The sequence below is a fragment of the Heloderma suspectum genome, chromosome 2 (genome assembly GCF_057233095.1).
Source record: "Heloderma suspectum isolate Gila_16-S chromosome 2, 16-S_ref, whole genome shotgun sequence".
Lineage (NCBI taxonomy): Eukaryota > Metazoa > Chordata > Lepidosauria > Squamata > Helodermatidae > Heloderma > Heloderma suspectum.
Window position 1 is genome coordinate 98,341,522 of NC_139459.1, and position 21,515 is coordinate 98,363,036.

Sequence of the window (21,515 nt, forward strand, 5' to 3'; positions counted from 1 at the left end):
TGTTATCTACTGCCTGTTGACTACTGATAGACTTGGTAAATTAAACATGCTATTTTTACACTTTCTTGCCCTTAACTATGATGTTTTAACTTGTCTGATAAGAAGTCATAGCCCATGCCTAAACAAATAACTCTTTCTATATATATTCTGTGAATATTTTACTGTTATTGGTGCAGTCCAGATTCAAGTATGAAAGCTACACTTTTAAAAGTAAGAGGGCTTTACACCTTTCAGAGTTTATTCATTGCAGGAAGAAAGCCCTGAAGGTTTAAGAACTTGCACCTTTCATAATTTCATTAAAAAGAACTATGACAAAAATATCAGAGTCCAAAACATGCTGGTCGACATGGCTGAAAAATTTAAACGTTGTTGCAAAATGTAACAAAGGCTGTATAATGCAAAAACAGCACACAACATAGGATATGACTAGAAACCATATGCAGAAACATTTATGCCTTTTAACATTACAATGGTTGCAGAGAACAGCCGGGCAACAAAAGATGTTCCTAATTCTCTCTGGGATTAGTTATTACCTACAGTTCTTCCTCTTTCTGATTATATAAGCATAAAAAAGACTAATGCAAGCACATTTTTGTTCTATTTTAATTCATGTAAACTTGTGTTGTATTCTTGAAATGCTCTACACATCTTGAAGGGGAAACAAGCAGGAAAAAGGAAAGGAGGATGTTTTTTTTTTAAAACAACAACAACAACAATAACCAGGGATATCCTTAAATTGACAGGAAATCAAATAACTTTAATTTTGGCATCAAATGCTTTGGTCACACCATACTGACACTGTGATCCGGGATGCTTTGCTCTAAACACCCAGTTATGAAAGGTAGGCTTGTTGTAGTTTTCTATTTTAAGTTCCAACATAAAGTTCACTGTCTCCCCAAAGGGGAGTTAGAGAAAGAGAAAGAGAAAGGTGGTTTGCTTTTTTTTTTTTTTTCATTTTTAATAGTATGGATTAATCTATAAGTCTACAGGAGCGAGAGAACTCAGAAAGGTGCCAATTCAGCCTTTTAGTGTACATGTTCTGCAACAAAGTTGCTGAAGTACTTTCCGTTGGCAAAGATTATTCTTTTTCACTAGCATACAGAAGCCTCCTTCGGCCCAAGATTCTTCCGTTGCTTCCAGAGATCATAGAAAGTGGAGGGAAGTTGAAGTTTTGAACAGCATGGTGTCAAGTGGAGGAAGGTTTAATTTGTCAGACAGGCAAATTTGATGGAAGAGACCATTCAGGAGCAGGTAGCAAATAGGAAATTGTGTTTCCATCAAAAGGAATTTCAGTCACAACAGCATTTGTTTTCAGGAAGAAATATTGTGTTCCAGCAAGGAGAGATTTGTATCCATTATGAAAGGAGAAAAAAAAAAGATCAGAAAGAGAAATATTAGAAAACAGTGAAAAATTCAGTGGAAGATATTTTATTGAGTATTGTGAATAAAAAGAATACTAAACAGCACACCACAAGAATATATACATAATTTAAAATCACATAGAATGTGTATTCTATGAGACTTTCTGCTCCAAAAAGAAGTGCTTGTCGTGTGAAGTGTATTGTCCACTGTAAAAATGCAAAGACACAACTTATGACAATCTACTAGAATTGCAAACACTTTATGAGTGTGTTCACTTGTTACTTTTCAGAAAAAAATCTTAATCTTATACAAGTCTTAGACTCTTGTCGCTCAACTCCCTTAGCCTGTCTGAATGAGAGAAAAATAATGAGTGAAATGGATTGTACTGCCCAACCATCTGCTCTGGGTTATATCCAGTGGTGTCTGTCTTCCAAAGCAGAATGGATCTGTCCTCCTCCTGCAGACCCCCATACCTTCCAATCTGCTCTGGAGGCTTAGGGGACCCTCTGGAACAGATTTGGGGACAGGGAAGAAGAGAAAGTTGGATATCACTCTCTGTGTAAAGAATAGGGGTGGGAGAACCAGTGATTTTTGAGCTCATCTAAATCCCCCCAAAATCACTTTGACACTTGTTTCAGCTTGCTCCTGGTTTTGCTTTTGATCTGTTTTTTGTGTTATTTGAGCAGGAAAAGTACACATTTTGAATGGGAAAGGTTCGCATTTCTGTGCATATTTTTTCAAAAGTATACACTTTCCTCCATTGACTAAAGTGTGAAATTGGGTGTGTTTGTTTAATGTGCATTTCAAAGTGCACATTTTTTTTTAAAAAAAGATCTTTTCTAATGTGATCGCAAATTCAGGAATTTGTGAACATTCCTCGAAATCCCCCCCCCCCCCGCACTCCTGCTTGTGTTTGCATTTGGGATTGTGAACAGGACATGTTCGCCTGGTTTGTGAACACAAATGAAATTCTCGTATATTCCTAGTAAATAGTGTGGGTTTTCAATCAAATTATTAGGAAGATTCCACATTCAGATAAATGTCGTACAGCCTAGTTCATTCATTACTTTCTCCCTGCTGGGACAGGGAAAGGTGTGCATGTACCAGAGACTCATACAGAGTTGAGATTTCTTTCTGAACAACAATAGATGAATAGGCAGCATGTTAGTATTTTTACTGTAAATTGTAAGTTAAAGTAAAACAACATCTCTTTGATTCTTCCATGCTAGCTGGTATTCTCCCAATAAAGTTTTCTCAACCCTTGTTAACTTGGAGGACATTAAGCACTTCTCTGTAAATGGTCACTTAATGAAACGAACATTATATCTGTGTCTGTTGGTTTAGCAGTTTTATCGGTTGTGTACAAGAGCGAGTGGAGGAAAGGGCTGGTACTTTATAATTGCTTTCTGTAAAAGTATGAAGAAATACAGAATGTAAGCAAATGTAAATCATACTTGAAATCAATCCATGCCTGAAAAATAAAGGGTTTTCATTTGTGTTTTGATTTCCTTAAAGCTTACCATTACTGGCAAACAATGTGAACATTGTTTCATGTAGAACAGAAATCTGCTTTCAGCAATGCTTACATATACTTTCACTCAGGTTAAAGCTGTATATTGCAATAGTCTTGCAGAGCTTTAAGTCAGGGGACTGGATCCAGATTTATGCTGGATCAACTATGCTTGTGTAAGTGGACTCTTCCACCCCTCCTTCCCATGGCAGCCCTGATGACTGGGGTGAGCTGTGTTGTGTGAAGGAAAGGGGATCTCCAAAAACTGGGTGGAGAGCAGAGCCCTTCTTCTTGTGGAAGATCCGTTAGTCTTGTGGAAGACAAATCCTTGGTCTTTTGAAAAATATTACATTAAAAAGGTTCCCAAGCCGAAGCCTAGTTTCATTTATATAATAATATCCAAATGTAGGGTTTCTTTGTGGTTGAATGTGATAATAAAGATAAGGTCAAAATATGCCCCCAAACCAGTCACTTTGATAATTTGCCCCCAAAGGTCATGTGAAGTGGAAGAAAAGGATGACTGTTGAGTAAAACGTGAAGTAGCTCTAAGAGTATCAAGGCAAATGATGGGCAGAATGTGAGATAGAATACTCAAAGCTGAGGCATTCAGTTTGGAGGAAATTGTAGCTGGATACAAATCATGATCCAATGGGGAAAAAACAACTGGAGAGAATGGTGGAGACATCAAAGCAGGGACAGAGGAGAAAGCACCCTACACAGTTCATCAGCAGATTCTCAACAGCCACAGTGTAGGTGATTGAAAGGAGCAGGAAGAGTGGACACTAGCAGGACACAAGAAGAGGTGATGTGGAGAACATGGGAGCAGCAGTAGCAGGTGGTGCTGGTCCAGCTGTGGGTGAGAGTTATGGATATCTAAAGACAAGGGGGCAACCCACACCCTACACATCATTAAAATACATTGATATGTCCTGCCAGTCAGCAAATTGTTGGCATCCATTGGAGAATTACAATGCTGAGGTTCCCTTAGTAATCTAGAAAACTGCCTGGCACTGTTTGCCAAACAGCTTTATAGTCCCTATAGAGACCAATCAAAAGGGACTAGAAAGGCTTGGCAACTTTACCAGAATCCACGGTGGTCTGCTATTCCATTGTGCAACCTTACTCCAACACACCTTACCCAGAATGTTAATAAAGCCAGCTGGAAGAGAGATTGTTTATAGGAATTACCACTTCTTTTTTATAACATAGGCTTAGTCATCTAATAAATATTTGATCAAGGTTTCTGGATTGTAGATCACAGGAAATTCTAAAAAAGGTGTAGTAGTTGAAAAAAGGAACAATCAACTTGGTCCTCTAGGATGGCTACTGTTAGTCTTTTACACTAGTTTTGCACAAGTGATTGAGGCCTGGACGAAAGCAGCATAGGGAGATACTGGAGTGAAGATACAGATGTGCTGCACACCCACTAGTGAATAGAGATGACCATTTAAGGTAACTTACCATTGTAGACATACAGTTATGTAGGGATTTTTTCATCTATAGTGTTGCTGAAAAGAATAAGAATTTTGCTGCACATCTCCACTGGATAAAAATATCCAGGAAAATGGGGTCATGGTAAAAAAAATCTATCCACCAAATGGGAGAACACTACTGATGATCATTTCTCTAAGGTAGTTGTATATCCCCCTTGATCAATTATGTCTTGGTAAAGGGTTTCTTATATTCCCCCTCTCCTATAGCAAAATCCTACCATCCACTCTCAAGCAGTTTTCTGTATTCTTCCATGTCTTTTCCAATTTATTCTGCCCTTTTGGACCAGTGCATAAATATATGTTGGAGCTTTGGATGGCCCTCAGATCTGAATGAAAATGGTTTGTCCAGAATTAGCACAGAAGTTGCTAATTTAAGGCCTGCAGAAGTTGTAAATGTACAACCTTGACACTTGTCTCTTTCAACAGCCAAGTACTCCCAGCCCATGCACGAGGTACAATTGTGTTTTGAGGAATGAGGATTCCAATCTGTAAATATTTGTTTCCTCATGGACAGTTTTGGCCCAACAAGACATTCTTCTCTTAAAATAAGTGGTAAAAGATCTGATCACAGGGGTAGCAGCCATAGCCCACCAGCCATTGTTATAGATGATGCTGATGATTATCAATAATAAACATTTTAGGAATTATATTGCAATGAACAGACATGGGTCCCCTATAATTTAGTGGACAAATATGCAGAAATATTTTACAAAATACAAATATCATTAGAAACTAATGATATTTTCCAGGGCATGATATATTAATTATAGCAAATGTACATTTCCCAAAACAAATAGCAATCCCAGCAGCCCCTATTTCCCCCAGTGGTTCCAATTTCCCATTTGTTACAATTTATATAACTCTTTAAGACTGCAAAAATCAAAAACATCTTAGAATTTAACATTTATGTACAATTTAGGCAATATAGCTAATTCATTCTGTCACGTTTCAGTATTTTTAAAATAGAAATTTTTCAAATATGTCTTTTTTACTCTTTCATGTATGCATTTTTGGATTTCCTTTTGGAATGTTGTTTGATTATGCTATTTCTTATTTTGTGAACCGTGGCATTTAAGCTGATAAGTTAAAATAGATGATTATGTTAAATATTTGTTTAAAAACTAGCAAAATTACGGATGTCACAACATAAATGGAGAAAAGCTAAATTAAAGAATAGCCTCTGTTGTCTCTTATTAAGAAACAAACATTGTAAAGGAATTGAGTTCACTTGAGATCAGGTTTTTTTTTTGCCTATGTAATATGAAACAGATGTATAAGTATCTGGGAAAGGCTAGATAAACAATTTATTTGGAGATAGGTAAAAACACTCACCATCTTTACAGACTAGACCAACTACGCAGAGACCTGTATCTAAGATATAGCCACTTGGACAACTTGTACAGTTTTTCTCGCTTGGACCACTGCATCCAAAACAGCTGGGGTCACATCTTAATGTAAAGATATCAAATTATATATATGTTAATGGTGAACATTAGAATCCTACAGTCTTAAAATCAAACAGTGCTTGACTCCTTCAGCTTCATAAAGGAATAACAGTGAGATGTTAATGCTAAGTACAGAAAGCAGAATAGATAGCAAAGATAATGAAACAACATGGCTATCCCACCTTTGTTCACTTTTTTTAGCCTTTGAGGCTTGGGTCTATCAAACTCCCTACCACAGTGTTTAATAAAATGTTCAGACAGACCTCACATTTAGGGAATGCTGCATTAAATATAACACCTTTAACCTCTGCCACCAAAATAAACCTTCTATACTTTATAGAGACCCAGTAGCTCGGTTCCTACAGCATTGGCATGGGATCGACACCGCCATTAGAGACAGGCTTATAATATGAACAACATTAAGGCCATAATTTACATGGGGAAATAAAGTGTTGCGTTTCAGATGGTAGGATAAGATTGCTTAAGTATACAGTGTTTAAATATCCAGGGATAAATATGCTTAGTTAGTGTTCCTAAAGTGTCAGAGAATCTTCCTCAACTAAGTAAGATCTCAATAGCTTTTCCTCAGACCAGATTTCCTTAACCTTCACCACATCACTCACAACCAGAAACAGATGCTGTACAGCAGTCTGCCTCTGCCTCAAACTTTTCCTGCTGTTTCTGGCTTCCAGGATAGTCCAGATGTTTAAAAAGCTGCCTGCCAAAGTTCTCTGCTGGAAACCCTCTGGTACTGGGCTCTGCTGCCTGGTTGAAAACTCACTACAACCTTACAGTACGTCTTCTTGCTTTCCTCAACCACCAGTTCCAGTCTTCCAAACTTCTCCCATCAGGGTTCTTTCAGGCTGCAAGACTCATTCCTTTTCAGCTCTGAGTTTTGCTCTCTTCAGCGAACAGCCCTGGTCTTCAGATCCAACCAACATCCAACTGTCCCTAACTGACCAACTTCCCAACTAGCCTTTTATTCTATCCTAGCCTAAACCTCTGACTTGGAAGTACTATTTGCTTCCATTCAGTCCCACTGACTTCCCTGAGTTGTGGACAGGGTGGGAAATCATACAGAAAAGTAGCTACAGCAATTGTATTCAACTGAATTCAAAATCCAGTTGCCCACAACTGTAGATCTATTTTGGCAATTCAGGTATCTTGAAGGCCCCGTGATTTTGATCTCTCTTGCTCATGGACTCTGCCTGTTTCTCCTTCAGGACAACTTGACAAACTGACTCTATTGTTACATTAACATGTGAAGAAAGTCAGTTTTATCCCCTGGACCTAGAGAGTTTTGTTTTGAGAATCACAGAATCCAAGAATTGAGGCTACAGAATCGGACTCAAAGAGTGCTTATCAATGGGACCTTCTCAAGCTGGGGAGAGGTAACGAGTGGGGTACCGCAGGGCTCAGTCCTGGGCCCAGTGCTCTTCAACATTTTTATGAATGACTTGGAGGAGGAGGTGCAGGGAATGCTGATCAAATTTGCAGATGACACAAAATTGGGAGGGATAGCTAATACTTTGGAAGACAGAAACAAAATTCAAAGTGATCTGGATAGACTGGAGTGCTGGGCAGAAAACAACAGAATGGCATTTAATAGGGACAAATGCCAAGTTCTGCACCTAGGAAAAAGAAACCAAATGCACAGTTACAAGATGGGGGATACGTGGCTGAACCACACTACGAGCGAGAAGGATCTTGGAATTGTCGTCGATCACAAGCTGAATATGAGCCAACAATGTGATGTGGCTGCAAAAAAGGCAAATGCTATTTTGGGCTGCATTAATAGAAGCATCGCTTCCAAATCCCGGGAAGTACTAGTTCCCCTCTACTCAGCACTGGTTAGGCCTCATCTGGAGTACTGTGTCCAGTTCTGGGCACCACACTTTAAGAAGGATGCAGACAAGCTGGAGAGGGTTCAAAGGAGGGCAACAAAGATGATCAGGGGACTGGAAACAAAGCCCTATGAAGAGAGACTGAAAGAACTGGGCATGTTTAGCCTTGAGAAGAGAAGACTGAGGGGAGATATGATAGCACTCTTCAAGTACTTGAAAGGTTGTCACAGAGAAGAAGGCCAGGATCTCTTCTTGATCATCCCGGAGTGCAGGACACGGAATAATGGGCTCAAGTTACAGGAAGCCAGATTCCGGCTGAACATCAGGAAAAACTTCCTGAGTGTCAGAGCAATACGGCAATGGAACCAATTACCTGGGGAGGTGGTGGGCTCTCCCACACTGGAGGCCTTTAAGACGAGGCTGGACAGCCATTTGTCAGGGATGCTCTGACTTGGATTCCTGCATTGAGCAGGGGGTTGGACTCGATGGCCTTGTAGGCCCCTTCCAACCCTACTATTCTATGATTCTATGATTCTATGAGAACATTTTCATGTCCCAGGCCTACTTAGAATTGAGTAGAAGAGCACATGCTTTGCAGGTAGAGTAGATGCATAGCTTGCAATAGTTCCTGGTGTCAGGATTTTGCCCAGGCCCTCTGTTTTCAATTTGGACTCTGATACAGATTTGGAGATGGGGTTATCAGAAGCCTAGCAGAGCCGGGTATGGGGGAGGAAATTCCCCCAAACTTCTTAGGAGTTAGCAAAGATCCATTCCCAGGGCTTATCAAGGAGGAGGGCCAAGCTCAGAGATCATCTCCCCCCTGCCCTCCGGGAACCCAGGCTCTGTTGAGGGAGAGGGAGATTCAGGATTGACAGATGCCAGAGCCCGACACTTACTTAAGTGGGTGGAGTTGAGAGGAGGAGGTGGGAGGCGTCACACCAGATTGACTGCGCATCAGAAGCTGGGTCAGGAGAATCCTCCCTGAAGGCAGGAGCTCAGAAAAAGCCAGCGGAGCATGGCAGGAAACTCACCCATAGTCAAAGAGGCAACTGCCTTGCTTTCAGTACTTTTCTTAATCAAAGTGCTATTTAGCTAATTAGGGCCTGAGAACAGCTCCCACAATTTGTAATCGCTTTAAGTGTGAAGAAGTACTATTAACCGAATAAAAGAGTTTGTCGATTGTACTGCAAGTCTCAGTTGATTCACTTCTCAGTGGAGAAAAAATGTCTCCCCTCCTTCACAGCACCATCATCCCTTTTCTCTAGCCCTGGACATGCAAACAATATACATTTCATATCTTCTAGCACCTAATGGAATCCTATAGAAGAAGTTGCATGTACAATCTAGCACTCACATGAAAAGTCCATATTAAATTAAGGTTTAAAAGCCTGATTCACATAGTATTATATCAGTAGCATGCTTTCCATTTAGTCATGATTTACATATTAAATAAATTAAATTGTGCATTCAGTTTAAAAACAAATAGAACACAGCTTTCAATAAACACAATTTACCTTTTGCAAGTTTTGTATCCATTTTCTAGAGAGTGGTCAAAATAGTAGCCATTATTACAAGCCACCACACATCTTCCGTTCTCCATAAGATAGTCTTCTGTGCAATTTATGCAAGCATCTGCTCCTGGGCCTCAAAAGCCAACAGAACAAACAAGGTAACATATTGACGCATACTCAACAGTGCACAGACAATGGATACGTGTTACGCTTCCCATGGAAACCATGCACACTGATGGCTTCACAAGCTTCTTACTCATCTCAGCAATGTGTGTTTCCTGAAAAGCCACTTTGGGAAGTTGGGGGACCTTCTGATGTAGTCTGCACTGCATCATGAGGAGGAGCAGTTGGAAAGGGAAATCTGGGATCAAAAGACAACAGTGTTTCATTTGATCCCAGCCACTCATTCTGTAGATGTACATAATGTCTGATAACAAACGTAGTGCAAAATATAACATTGTAATGAAAGACTTCCTAAAATCCCATTTTGTTGGGGTGAGTTTAAGAATGCAACTGAAGTTACTGTATATAAGAAGACATCTTATGATAGGCATTTCTTCTGTTAGATTACTTCTGCTTAGTTGTTGAGATGATAAGAAGCAGGAATCCATAAAGACCTATGACAAGCTCTCTTTGTAGCAAATTCCACACATTTATGTTATCTATCACAAGGAAAGTAAACATGTGAACAATGTAACATGTAAATTCTTCCATAGTAATATCTTCTTAGAAAAAAATGTCTAAGGAAATTCACTGTCATAATATCTCTCTAGATATCTTCAGACCTTGATGTGTAACTAAAACATAAATTCTCTTAAATCATAATTAATTCTGTTGCATGCAAGAATGCAAATAAATGTTCAAGTGTTTTCAAGTTAGAATAATTGGAATAATTATTTGATATAAAATATTTTAAAATCCTGTATAGGTTGGGAGTAGCACAGGGAGTGGTATTATGGTGATGACAAGTAACAGTGATTATGTTTATTGCAGAGAGGACTAAATTATTGAATTTACGGAGGGAAAAATAAGAAGTACCTGCACAAGAAGCACAGGAATGGTGGCATGGCTCACAGTCCCTGCCATTATAATATTTTCCTTCTTCACAGTGGATAACACATCTGGATCCTTGTAAACTACATACCAACAATAGGAGAATGATAAAATACAGATTAGCTGATAATCAGTATATAAAAAGAATAAAATAAATAAAAAGAAGCTTGCAGAATACTACAGAAAGCTTTTTTTTTCAAATGAAATTTATGAAAGCCTTGTTGATTTCAAGTATGCTTATAGCTGAGGCATTAAACCTCAGTTCTAAGCATACTCAGCATAATTCTGCAAATGTCATTCATGTTTAAGTTAATTGGAAGGAAAGGAGTTAGCTGGAGTTAGCTGTTGAAATGCTTAGACATGAGTAACATCCACTGCAATGCACATGAAACAGACTTCCAAATAATAGTGTAGATCCAAGGAACGTGTAGCTTTTCAATTTACCCAAGGAAGGGTGAGATTGTTGTTTTTCAAAGTACAGCCCCACCCTCACTCCCCAGTGCTGCATGGCAGACATCTTTTGAAATCAAAGTGATTTTCTAAAACACAGGTTGCTACCTGTAACGATAGTTCTTCGACTGGTCATCTATGCATTCAAACATATGGGCTCTGCATCTGCACAGAACCTTGATTTGGGAAACTTCTATAGCTGAGGATTTTTGGCAGGAACCCTTCCCCCACTGTCCCACTGCACATGTCCTTGGTAGGTCCCACTTATTCCCTCAGTTCCTTGGAATTGACATTGTAGCCTTGAAACCAAGAAGAAATACCTTCAGTACCCAACATCGAACTCAAGTATGACATCGAAGAGGGAACGGTGGGTGGGTTGTGTGAATGCACAGATGACCACTCAAAGGACTACAGTTACAGGTAGCAACCTGTCTTTCTTCTTCGTGGACTCTGTGCATCACATATTTGGGAGAGTAGCAAGCTAACTTACAAGGTGATGAGTTGGTGTCCTATTATAATACAGAAGAAAGGATGGTACAACCAAAAGTACAGTCAGCTCTAGCCCGAACATCTAGTCTATAGTGATGACCAAAGGTAGATGGTGTCGACTAGGTTGCAGCGCGGCACAGTTCAGGGATGGCAACCCCCCTGTTGAATGCAACCGGTGTCATTACCACACGAGTAGAATGAGCTTGGATTGGGGCAGACAGCTTGAGTCCAGCTAGCTCATATAACTCGATGGTCTTGACAAGCCAGGAAGTGAAATGTTGAGTCGAGAGAGGCTGTTCTTTGTGTTTGCCACCAGAGTAGACAAAGAAGTGGGGTAACAGTTGAAACTGTTCAGTCCTTGACTTATCAAAGGCCAGGGTGCAAGGAACATCGAGTGTGTGTAGGGTCAACTCCAGAGGTGTAGAAGGAGAGGCAAAGAAAGAAGGCAAAAACAATGTCCTGATTTAAATGAAAATCTGACACGATTTTGGGTAGGAAAGAAGGGTCAAGTCTGACCACAACTTTGTCTTGGTGAAAAACAAGATAGGGCTGGTCTACCCTAAGTGCACATAACTCACTGGGGCAACATGCAGATGTAACGGCCGCAAAAAATGCCACCTTCCAAGAAAGGAGTGCAAGTCTGTAGTTGCCAGTGGCTCAAAAGGCTTGATGAAAGTGCCTTAAGCACCACAGAAAGGCTCCAGCTTGGTACTGTAGACCAGACTGGTGGTACAAAATTCCTGATCCCTTTCAGAAACCTCTTCACTGGTGGATGCAAGAAAATGGAAAATCCTTCAACAGGAGGGTGGAAAGCTGAAACAACAGACAGGTAGACTAGTTGAAATGACAGTCTGAGTCCCTTCTCGAACAGAGAAAGTAAAAATTGCAGAACTTGGTGCAAGGAGCACCATACTGGATTAAAAAATTGAGCATGGGCAAAGGATAAGAAAACAGTCAATTTTCTTGAATAGGAGTGCTGCGTAGAAGGCTTGCAGGCATAGTTGAGAATCCTCTGTATCTCTGCCAGGATCGAGGTTGTCCCATCACCCAATCTTCCATGCTGTCATGTGGGGAGTTGCTAGCCCATTTACACCTGTAATATTGCATAGATGGTGTTTTTATGGACACTATGTGTGCAATATTACATTTATGGAAGGTCCTGAGTTGTCATTTTGCAGGAAAACATGGTGACTGCGGGAACGATGGTTGCTCAGGAACGGCTCAAGGTAGGTGCTGGTGGCTTGGCAAGTGAGTATGGGGGGAGCAGGTCTGGGGGTGCATGCGCAGGGGTAGCTGCTGGGCATACACCCAGAGATCACAGATGAGGAGGCATCCATCTATCCCTACCATGGACCGTAAGGCCCAGACAGTGAGCTCCCATTCCCAAGAGTGACGCATCCGTAGTCATGTCCTCGGATGGAGAGGGCTGAAACAAAGGCATGCTTGGTACTGACCACCACTGGAGAGAGTCTTTGCTGTCTGGTCCAACGGGCATCCTGATCAGTACTGAAGTTGTGTATGAACCAATTTTGGAGTTGCTGCCTCATTCACATACAGTGCAACAAATGACAGCCATCATTGCAGCCATAAAACCCAAGAGGAGATGGACCTTGAATGCTGTGGTGGAGCTGCTCATTAGTAGTTTTGTTGCCAGAGAGGTCAGCACCTTTACCCTGTTGTTGGGTAGGAAGGCGTGGCCCAATTGGGAGTCCAACACTGCCCCTATGAATTGGTTTCTGTCCAAGCTCCTGAAGGAGATGGCAGGTCACCTAAATTGACTGGAGAAGCTGATTTTTTGTTGATGCCACCACCAGCCAATCATCTATGTATGGATATATATCTATGCCTTGCTGTCACAGGTGGGAGCAGATCACAGCCATACACTTGGTAAATACCCTTGGGATGGTGGCTAGACCAAAGGGTAGCACCCGGAACTGGTAGGCATCAGTATTGATCACGAAGTGGACGTAGAGTTGGTGTGATTCCTCTATGATGATATGAAAATAAGCACCCTTGAGGTTGATAGAGGCGAACCAATTTCCTTGGGAGAGGAGAGGGATGATAGTTGCCAGGGAGACCATGCGGAACTTCCTGGGAGAGATGTCTCCTGTGGAAGGCCAGCCAACCTCAACCAGGCATGGTGACGTAGGGCAATGGAACCGACCAGCGCTTTTGAGTCGCAGTTGACTTGGCAGCATGACATATTTATTTGCTGTCTTGACTGCTTTAATGCCTTTGATTGGAAGAGGCAACCCAACTCCTTCTTGTCCTTCTTGTCATCTGGAAGATGTTCAAGGAGATGACCAACTTTGTCCCATAGCAGTAACCAGTGTCCAGACATTACCACTTGATAATTTGATATCTTCAGGCCCACCACTGTGAAGGAGTATAATCTCCTCCCAAATACATCATGGCATATGCCTTCCTTGTCAGTTTGGGGAGGAATGTGCCCTACAGGCCTTGCCCTGTGCTGCTTCTACAACCATCGGGTTTGGGGATGGGTGTTTAAATAAGTACTCAGCATTAGCTTCTTGTAGATGGTATATTCTCTAAGAACACTTTGATATCAGTGGCACAGTGGATGGGGCTTTCTATGATTGCTCTCCTGTAACGCAGGATATAGAGGAATGGCCACAGGTCAGAAAGATTCCACATTCACCTAATCGAAGATGGAATCCTGTACAGTGGAGGCTACTTTCTGAGCCTCTAAGCCCAAGGACTGCATCTAGGGATGTACGAATTCCTTACCTTGTTCCAGTCCGGGGCATCTGTGGTGGGGGAGAGGCGATCCGTCCCTCCCCCCGGGGCCACCCGCAGCCAGACCTCCCTCCGCTGCCGGGCTGCAGCTGCAAATGGTGGCTGCTGCAGCGGCCGCCATTTGTGTCCCTGTGTTAGCTGTGATAGGCTATGTATATATTTACATAGCCTATCACAAAAAGAGCAGGGACGCAAATGGTGTAGCAGATGCTATTTGCGTCCCTGCTCTTTGCTGTGATAGGCTACGTAAATACTTACATAGCCTATCATGACTAAAGTAGCAAGGGAAATGGCTGCCGCAGACAGGGGCAGCCATTCGCGGCCACAGACCAGGGGCAGTGGATGGACCGGACGGCTGACACAAGGTAAGATCCGTCCTGGGGAAGTTTCGTGGGGCAGCGGGGCGGATTGCTCCATTCCTCCACGGGCTCCGGGGGGGCAGATTCTAAGGAATCCGGCCTCACAGGAGTCCGTGGCAGAATTCTCTAACATCCCTAACTGCATCATTCTCAGGATCTGGTGGGAAAACTGTCCCAAGTCCTCAGACGGGGATATGGCTTCATTGGAACCAACAACTGCATCTGGCAATGAAATGGAAAGGGGGCAAGAAGACTGAGATGTGGTGTCAGACTGGTAACCCTCCATTCCAGTCATTGGAGACTCCCCTGATTGGACCTGATAGGGGGCATGCCTCTCCTTTTCTTTGATAAAGCGTTCCTGAATATCACTGATATTGGTCTGCACATCCAACTGTAATGTAGCTAGCAGCTGAATATTAGGCATGGCTGTAACTGTACAGTGTGCAGGTGCAGTAAGGTAGGCAGGACATTCTGTTGCTGAGGTGGTTGGAGCTGCTGAACAGAAGGTGTGATCGGAGCCAGAGTGTGGGAGAGTGACCTGTTGGTCTGGTGGTCTTGAAACCATAGCTCCCAGCTATCATCAGTACTGACTTTCTTCCAACAGAGAGGCTCAGGATGGTGAAGGTACTATGAGTTGTAACACTCATCATGGTAATCAACCCAATCCTGCAATCTCCTGTATCGCACATCCTAAATTTAACGTCTGTCCCACTCAGAGAATGGTGATCTAGACTGTTCTTAGCATCAGCTCCACTCATAAAAACTAGGGGCATGACCTCTTGTAGAGGAGGTGAATGAGCACGCTGAATCCAGCAATTGTGGACACCGGTTATAACCTGTGCCATAGCTTTCCAGCCTGAACAGACAAGGTGTTCAAAAGGGCGGTTCCATCAGAGATGAATCCTGGATCTCCCCTTCCAACATAGATATGATCAGAATCAGTTCCCTTGCCAGGATAGGATTCACTGTCAGAATCAATGAAAATAACATTGGTGGAGTAGCAGATATAGCCGTCGGTACAGGCGACTGCATTCAACCTGTAGGCATTGGTGGAGCAGTGGGAGACGTGACCAGGGCTCGCCGTTGATCCTGAGCTGGAAAGGAGGGAGGTGCTTAATCCTGAGTTGGAGTACTGGGAAGCAGAGCCTGTAGCAGGTGTCCTTGGCTTTGAGATTCTTGCACAGAGTCAAAAGGGGTGGAGGATCCTGATGCTCAATCCTGAGCAAAGTCATGTGACTTTTTGGAAGTCTATTTCTTTTTCGATTCCAAAGAAGAAAGACTGACCTGTTTAGGGGTATTTGTGTTTTTTGTTATCCTCGCCATCAAAGATCGGCCCAGAATGGGGGGATCTTGTGTACTTGGTGGAGTAAGACATTGAGGGGATGATGACCCCAACAGTGGAGCAGGCTCCTGCATGGCAGACGGATTGTGTGAGGGCAAGGTTGGCATGACTGCCATACCTTTTGGCTCTTTAACTGATTCCAGTGCCCATTTCCAAACTGCTCCTTTTAGCCAGTTGGATCGATTTTTTTCTCACTTGCTTCGAGAAGGCCTTTCATTGAAGGCAAGCCTCAACCATGTGCCCCTCTCCAAGGCAGAACAGGCAGACAGAATGCCCACTGGAAGACAATAGTTTAGCACTTTTGAAATGGGGCCCTGAGGGCCATAGGCCCATGAGGGCAATCATGAAAATCACAAAAAAGGAAAAATAAAGATAATAAGGAAGATGGAAAAAACTTTGATAGAAAAAGATTGAATAAAGCCTCAGCTTTTATAGAAAAAAATGCTTTCAGACAGACTGAATGCAAGAGAAGCTTCCTAATGAGGCACAAGCAATGGCCGTCTCAAGGAAGTGAGGGAATAACCAGGAACCCGCTAGGGACATGCGCACTGGGATGGTAGGGGAAGGGTTTCTGCCAAAACTCCTGAACTATAGAAGTTTCCTGAACTGAGGCTCCACACAGGCACAGAACCCATATATGTGATGCACTATGATACAAGTGATTTGGAGCCAGAACCAGGATAACTGGGGTCTGTGTGTGTGTTTTTAAAGATCTGTTTGAACACATGAAAAAGAACAGTCTGTTATATGGCATGGAGGCCTGAGGTTCAAAGTAAAAATACCCTACTGGATGTATGCAAGAAGCTGCTCTCTGGATCCTGGCTGATATATAAGATTGGATATTAGAAAGCATTTTGTATCCATATAATTAAATTCACATTAAATAATGAAAGTTGCTGTATTAATCAAATAAAGAGTTATATGCTGTGTGTTTTCAGAAATACCAAGAATCAAGCAAAATATCGGTGTGCAGCATTTCTATTTGAAAACTTTGACAACAGTAATGCATTGGTCCAGTCTGGGCATTATGATAAAAGTTCCAGAGAATCCTGGCTATCGGGATCAAGCAAGTGTGTTTGTGCATGCTGCCTGATTGCTCCCACTTGGTTCCTCCTGCCAGTGGCTTACAAACCATGGACTCTCCATCAGTGGTTTACGGTGGTATCTAAACTGGGCATTGTTACTTGTCTCTCTGCAAACAAGCCAGTGTCATAACTCATGATTTGTTGTTGACTTGTTTGGGGATAGACAAGCCAGAATCCCTAGTTCAGATGTCACAATAAACAAACCACAGACTGAGGGTCTGTAGTTTGCTTAGCTGCTCCTACTTGCAGGAAGAACCAAGCAGGAACAATCTGGAGATGTGCAACGGCATACAGCTTGATCCTGATAAGCCAGGGTTCTCCAAACCCTGGCTTATTGTGATGTCCGAACCTGTCTATTGTCAGTGTTCAAACAGATCTTTAAAAACACACACACAGACCCCAGTTATCCTGGTTCTGGCTCCAAATCATTTGTATCATAGTTAAAATAATGGAGTAGTATAAGCAAAGTTTGTCTTAAAACCAGTATTCTTGTCAAAATTTAATGAAGATCAAGAAGATGTTAAGAAAAATAAGGGTGAAATTCTATGGATTCCACTCCCAATAGACAGAGGGCTCCAAGTTTGGAGCCCTCTACCTATCCTATGCCTTGCCAGCAAGAGCCAGACAAGAAGAGAGAAAGACAGAGGTAATTTTACCTCCATTGATACATTTAAATGCAAAAAGCCTCTGAGCTCTTCTAGCTGACTTACCTTTTGGTGGGTGAGGAGGGAAATGGAGAGGCCATACAATACTGTGCAACCTCTCCTCTCCTCTCCTCTCCTCTCCTCTCCTCTCCTCTCCTCTCCTCTCCTCTCCTCTCCTCTCCTCTCCTCTCCTCTCCCCTCCCCTCCCCTCCTCTCCTCTCCTCTCCTCTCCTCTCCCCTCCCCTCCCCTCCCCTCCTCTCCCCTCCCCTCCTCTCCCCTCCCCTCCCACCAGCACACACCCTTTTCTCTCTCTCTGACTTCTCTTATGAGGTCACACTTGCTTTCAATGTTGGCTGGGAGAAGGTGGGGGAGAGAAGATCCATGATCAGATCTCCTCCTCCATGCTTGCAGGTCTGCCTACAGGAATGGAGGAAGAGATTCTCAGCATCCTATAGTGCTTCAGATGCTGTCTAGGGGCCATAGGATTGATATATCCATGCAAACCATGTCATTTCAGGAGGCACTAAATTATCCTAAAACCCAACACCTTCTAGTTTTTCATATATTATTTCATGCCTACTTGTAGTTATTCTCCTGATATGGAACCAGTCTGGAGTAGTTACTTGCTTACTGAGGCTTTCTGTCTGTCTCTCCTCCTACCCTTATCTTCCCCAGTTTCAAACGTGCAGTTATATAAACACATTATATTTGCCTTTAGAAAGTACCTACTACCAGAGGTTTACAATTCTGGAAACGTTATTCTAGAAACACTGATTTCCCCTGATATGAAAACAGTAACAAACACAAATTATTCATTCATCATATTCATTCTCTATAATAATTCTTGAACATTACACATATAAAATGGAAGAAAAGTGCTTCAGTTTTCATTTTCCTCACATTAAAGACTGTTTATCCATTGCTACCAAGGATAACATAAGCATACAATAAATATTATCACACATAAATGGGCTATAAAGTACATGTTACATAATCATATTATGTAACTGTGCTTGTTGCACATTCATAGATAAAGATGCCTCCTTGCCTACCATGTTAAGTGCAGTCTATCATTTCCTTACCTTAGGCCATGTCTGCATTCTGTGCAGGTTTGAAATTCAGTGCATGTCTTACAGTTTTCATTGCATCTACGGCAGACAATCTTATCTGGAAAGAAAAAAGAAATGCAGTTCAGAAAAAACCCCAGTTCAATCACATGCAATACAATGTTATAGCTATATCTCATTGTTTATTGTTTTTTCTAACTTGATGCCATAAACAGGAGCTAAAAGGCTAAAATAAAATTAAATATTTGGTGCTGCTAAAGTACTAACTAAACTTCTTCAAATCATTCCAATTATCTGTATATCTCCAAGGTTTTATTTCACTAGGAAAAATTCTGTTCAATGTAACTTTGTTTCATTGACTTACAGTAATCCTTTTTAGTAATGCCCAAAGATACCAAGTTGCATTTTAAAATGTTTAAAGGCTTTATTTGCCTTTCTTGCTTCACAATACAAATAAATAGTTTTATGTAAATATGTATGTACTTATAATAATTTATACAATACCTTGTACTTTACAGAATTAAGATGCATATGTAGACATTTATGCACATCTACCTATCATTTATTGTGGGAAATGAAAGTGAAGGGAAATATTTTCATTTACTTATTTATTTGATTTATATTTGTAGCTGCTTCTATCCTCTGATTAGTCTACTGCAGTGTGAGGGCAAGTCCAGCTTCCAGCAGATGGATATTGAGTGTGCATTTCATTAGAAAGCCTGGATATGCATTTTAATATAACAAATATAAATAAGGTGTTGTGGCAAAGAGTCAAGACTGTTGGTGTATCAGCCAGACTAGTTATGTTACCAAAGTTTGTAATTACCTGATACAGAATATAAATATGTCAAGTTCATAATTAATTAAGTCTAATTTCCTCTCCAAGTTCTTCTCCAGCTTAGAATGTAAACTCAGATTCTGCACATTACACAGCCCATATGTGGACTAATGACACTGCTTTTAGACACATGTGCCAAAGTAGAGTAGCCCCTTACTCTAGTTGAAACTCTCATTGATCACTGCAAAACTACTTAAATTAAAAAGCCAGCTCAGTGCTTAAATTACAGGAGGGGCCTGGCCCTCTTAGGGAGCAATCCTATGGCCGCTAGTCAGCGGCTAGACAGCCATAGGATATGTGGGTTTCCAGAAACTGATCTTGGAGCCTGCACTCTGAGATCGGTTCCCAGAGAACCGACCTTCTCCCCATTCTGCGCTGCCTCAGTGGAATGGCCCCATGCTCCACACTTGGAAAAGGAGTGTGGAGCATCCAAAACGGGATGTTCCGGGGGGCATTCTGAGGCAGAGAAGGTGGAAATGCCAGTACGACACATCCTATGTGACGTCTGGCAGCCTCCTCCCCCGCTCTGCCTTCCCACAGCTAGATAGCCGAACTTGGCTGCCTAGCCGCAAACGGAGGGCAGGAGAAGCGTGGAGGGAATGATCCCCTCCATGCTTCTCCTGCCCTGCATTGGATAGGTTGTTGCCTCTGAGTTCAAAGGCGGTTGACTATCCCCATAGGATTGTGCCCTAATTAGTTACTATTTATATAAAGCTACCTGGAACTGGAGAGCCATGACTTGGCTAAAATTTAGAGGAGTTGAGAGGTGGGTTTTATGGATTTTGTTAAGGCTGCTTTGTAGGTACATGCGTAGGCATTCATTAATGTTAAACTTTTACTCTTGATGAAGCTCTCATTGATCACTGTGGAACTCTGAATTACAAAATATCTGCATTTTTGTTTTGAGAGGGGAGGTCAGTTGAGTTTCCAAACAACTCTCTACTATGGCTGGTACTGGAAACTACAAATCCCATGGGGCAATAGTATAAGGTACATGCGCAGCACACTATCAGCATGCATGGACCAACATTATGTGCTGGGAAAGAACTCTCAGAAAAAAACAGACAAGCTTTTCCCAAGAATTCTTTGTGGGCACTTGTAAATGGCAAGTCAGTTCTAAGTCTAACCAAGAAAGATTCCTAATCTCTAAACCAGACTGAAATGCAGAGAACTGAAAACAGAAAGGCTGCAAAAGAATATGCAGACACAGTTGGATAATAGGTATAAGGAAATAGGTTTGGTGTTCTGTTGAGTTTGAGTACTGAGAGGTCAGAGCTGCAGAAACTGATAAATCAAAATTATTAACCCTGGAGGATTTGCAGTCCACAGCAGCCATCAATGACCAATGTCATTTTCCATTATCCTTCTCTTGGTACCTACGGAAAACCGGCTTTTTGAGAAAGATGGGCTTGTATTGCAACTTCTAGAATCCCTCTTGTTTCCTGGTAAATAATGGTAGCCCTATTCTCTATCTTCAAGGTTTTTTTCAACACTGAAATGAATCTATCGCCTTTCCTGCTGGATAGAGGGTTAACATTTGACAGCAGTTAATTTTTGGACTACGAAGTGGCAAGGGTGAAGGATTTCAAGGACTACAATATGCATATTAAAAGATTAATTTTTTTGTATTATGGTAATAAATAGCCAGTTGAAGCAAGTCTGAAACTATCTTTTGCTCCCTGTGTAAGTAGTTGAAAGAATAAGTAGCACAACTTAGAATATTTTATGGATATAAGCAACATATATTTATGCTATTTTCCTTCTTCACAGTGGCAAATAGAAAAGAGAAACAAGCAAAAACTCAGCAAAATAGTCAGAAAGGTGAACTCCTGAAGTCAAGAAAGCCTGAAAGTCTTACCAACAGGCAGTTCTCAGGGCAAAGATATCTGGGAATTATGGTTTGCTAGGGCGTCTAGGTCCTTAGTAAGGATCTGAAAGCCCTGATATACTACCTAGGGATCAGTGTACTGGTTAACAAGATTTTCAGGCCTACTGAAGGCCCAAAGGAGCAGCCTTCCTTTATACCATCTAACCTCACTTCCATTGCTGATGCTGGAATATATATTCTGGGAAAAGGAAAAGAGACATGCAGCTCAGAATGGACCAAATTCATTTATGAACCTAGTTAAAATTCAAAAGGCTCAGTATAAAATGCTTATTATTTCCATCTCTCACACAGTTCAGAAACTTGGCAATATCACTACACAGAGCAGGACTGGAAAATCTATGCCACTCTAGCTATTGTTGGACTCTAGCTCCCATCAC

The 21,515-nt window shown here is 41.7% G+C and overlaps 1 protein-coding gene across 2 annotated transcripts in view; it reads right to left on the reverse strand.

Moving 5' to 3' along the window:
* Positions 1–340: 340 nt before the first annotated feature.
* The window catches only part of LOC146352530 (proprotein convertase subtilisin/kexin type 5-like), a 316,248-nt gene continuing 295,073 nt past the window's right edge, over positions 341–21,515 (reverse strand). The window contains exons 17-22 of one of the 2 annotated variants that reach the window (XM_084834271.1): positions 18,428–18,512; positions 10,204–10,301; positions 9,169–9,298; positions 5,698–5,813; positions 4,334–4,380; positions 586–1,133 (exon numbers count right to left, since the gene is read on the reverse strand). In XM_084834271.1, coding sequence (XP_084690397.1) covers positions 4,370–4,380; positions 5,698–5,813; positions 9,169–9,298; positions 10,204–10,301; positions 18,428–18,512 — 440 coding nt within the window. In that variant the 3' untranslated portion in view covers positions 586–1,133; positions 4,334–4,369. Of the gene's footprint in view, positions 1,134–4,333; positions 4,381–5,697; positions 5,814–9,168; positions 9,299–10,203; positions 10,302–18,427; positions 18,513–21,515 lie in introns of both variants that reach the window. The other variant, XM_084834270.1, reaches the window with a different exon arrangement.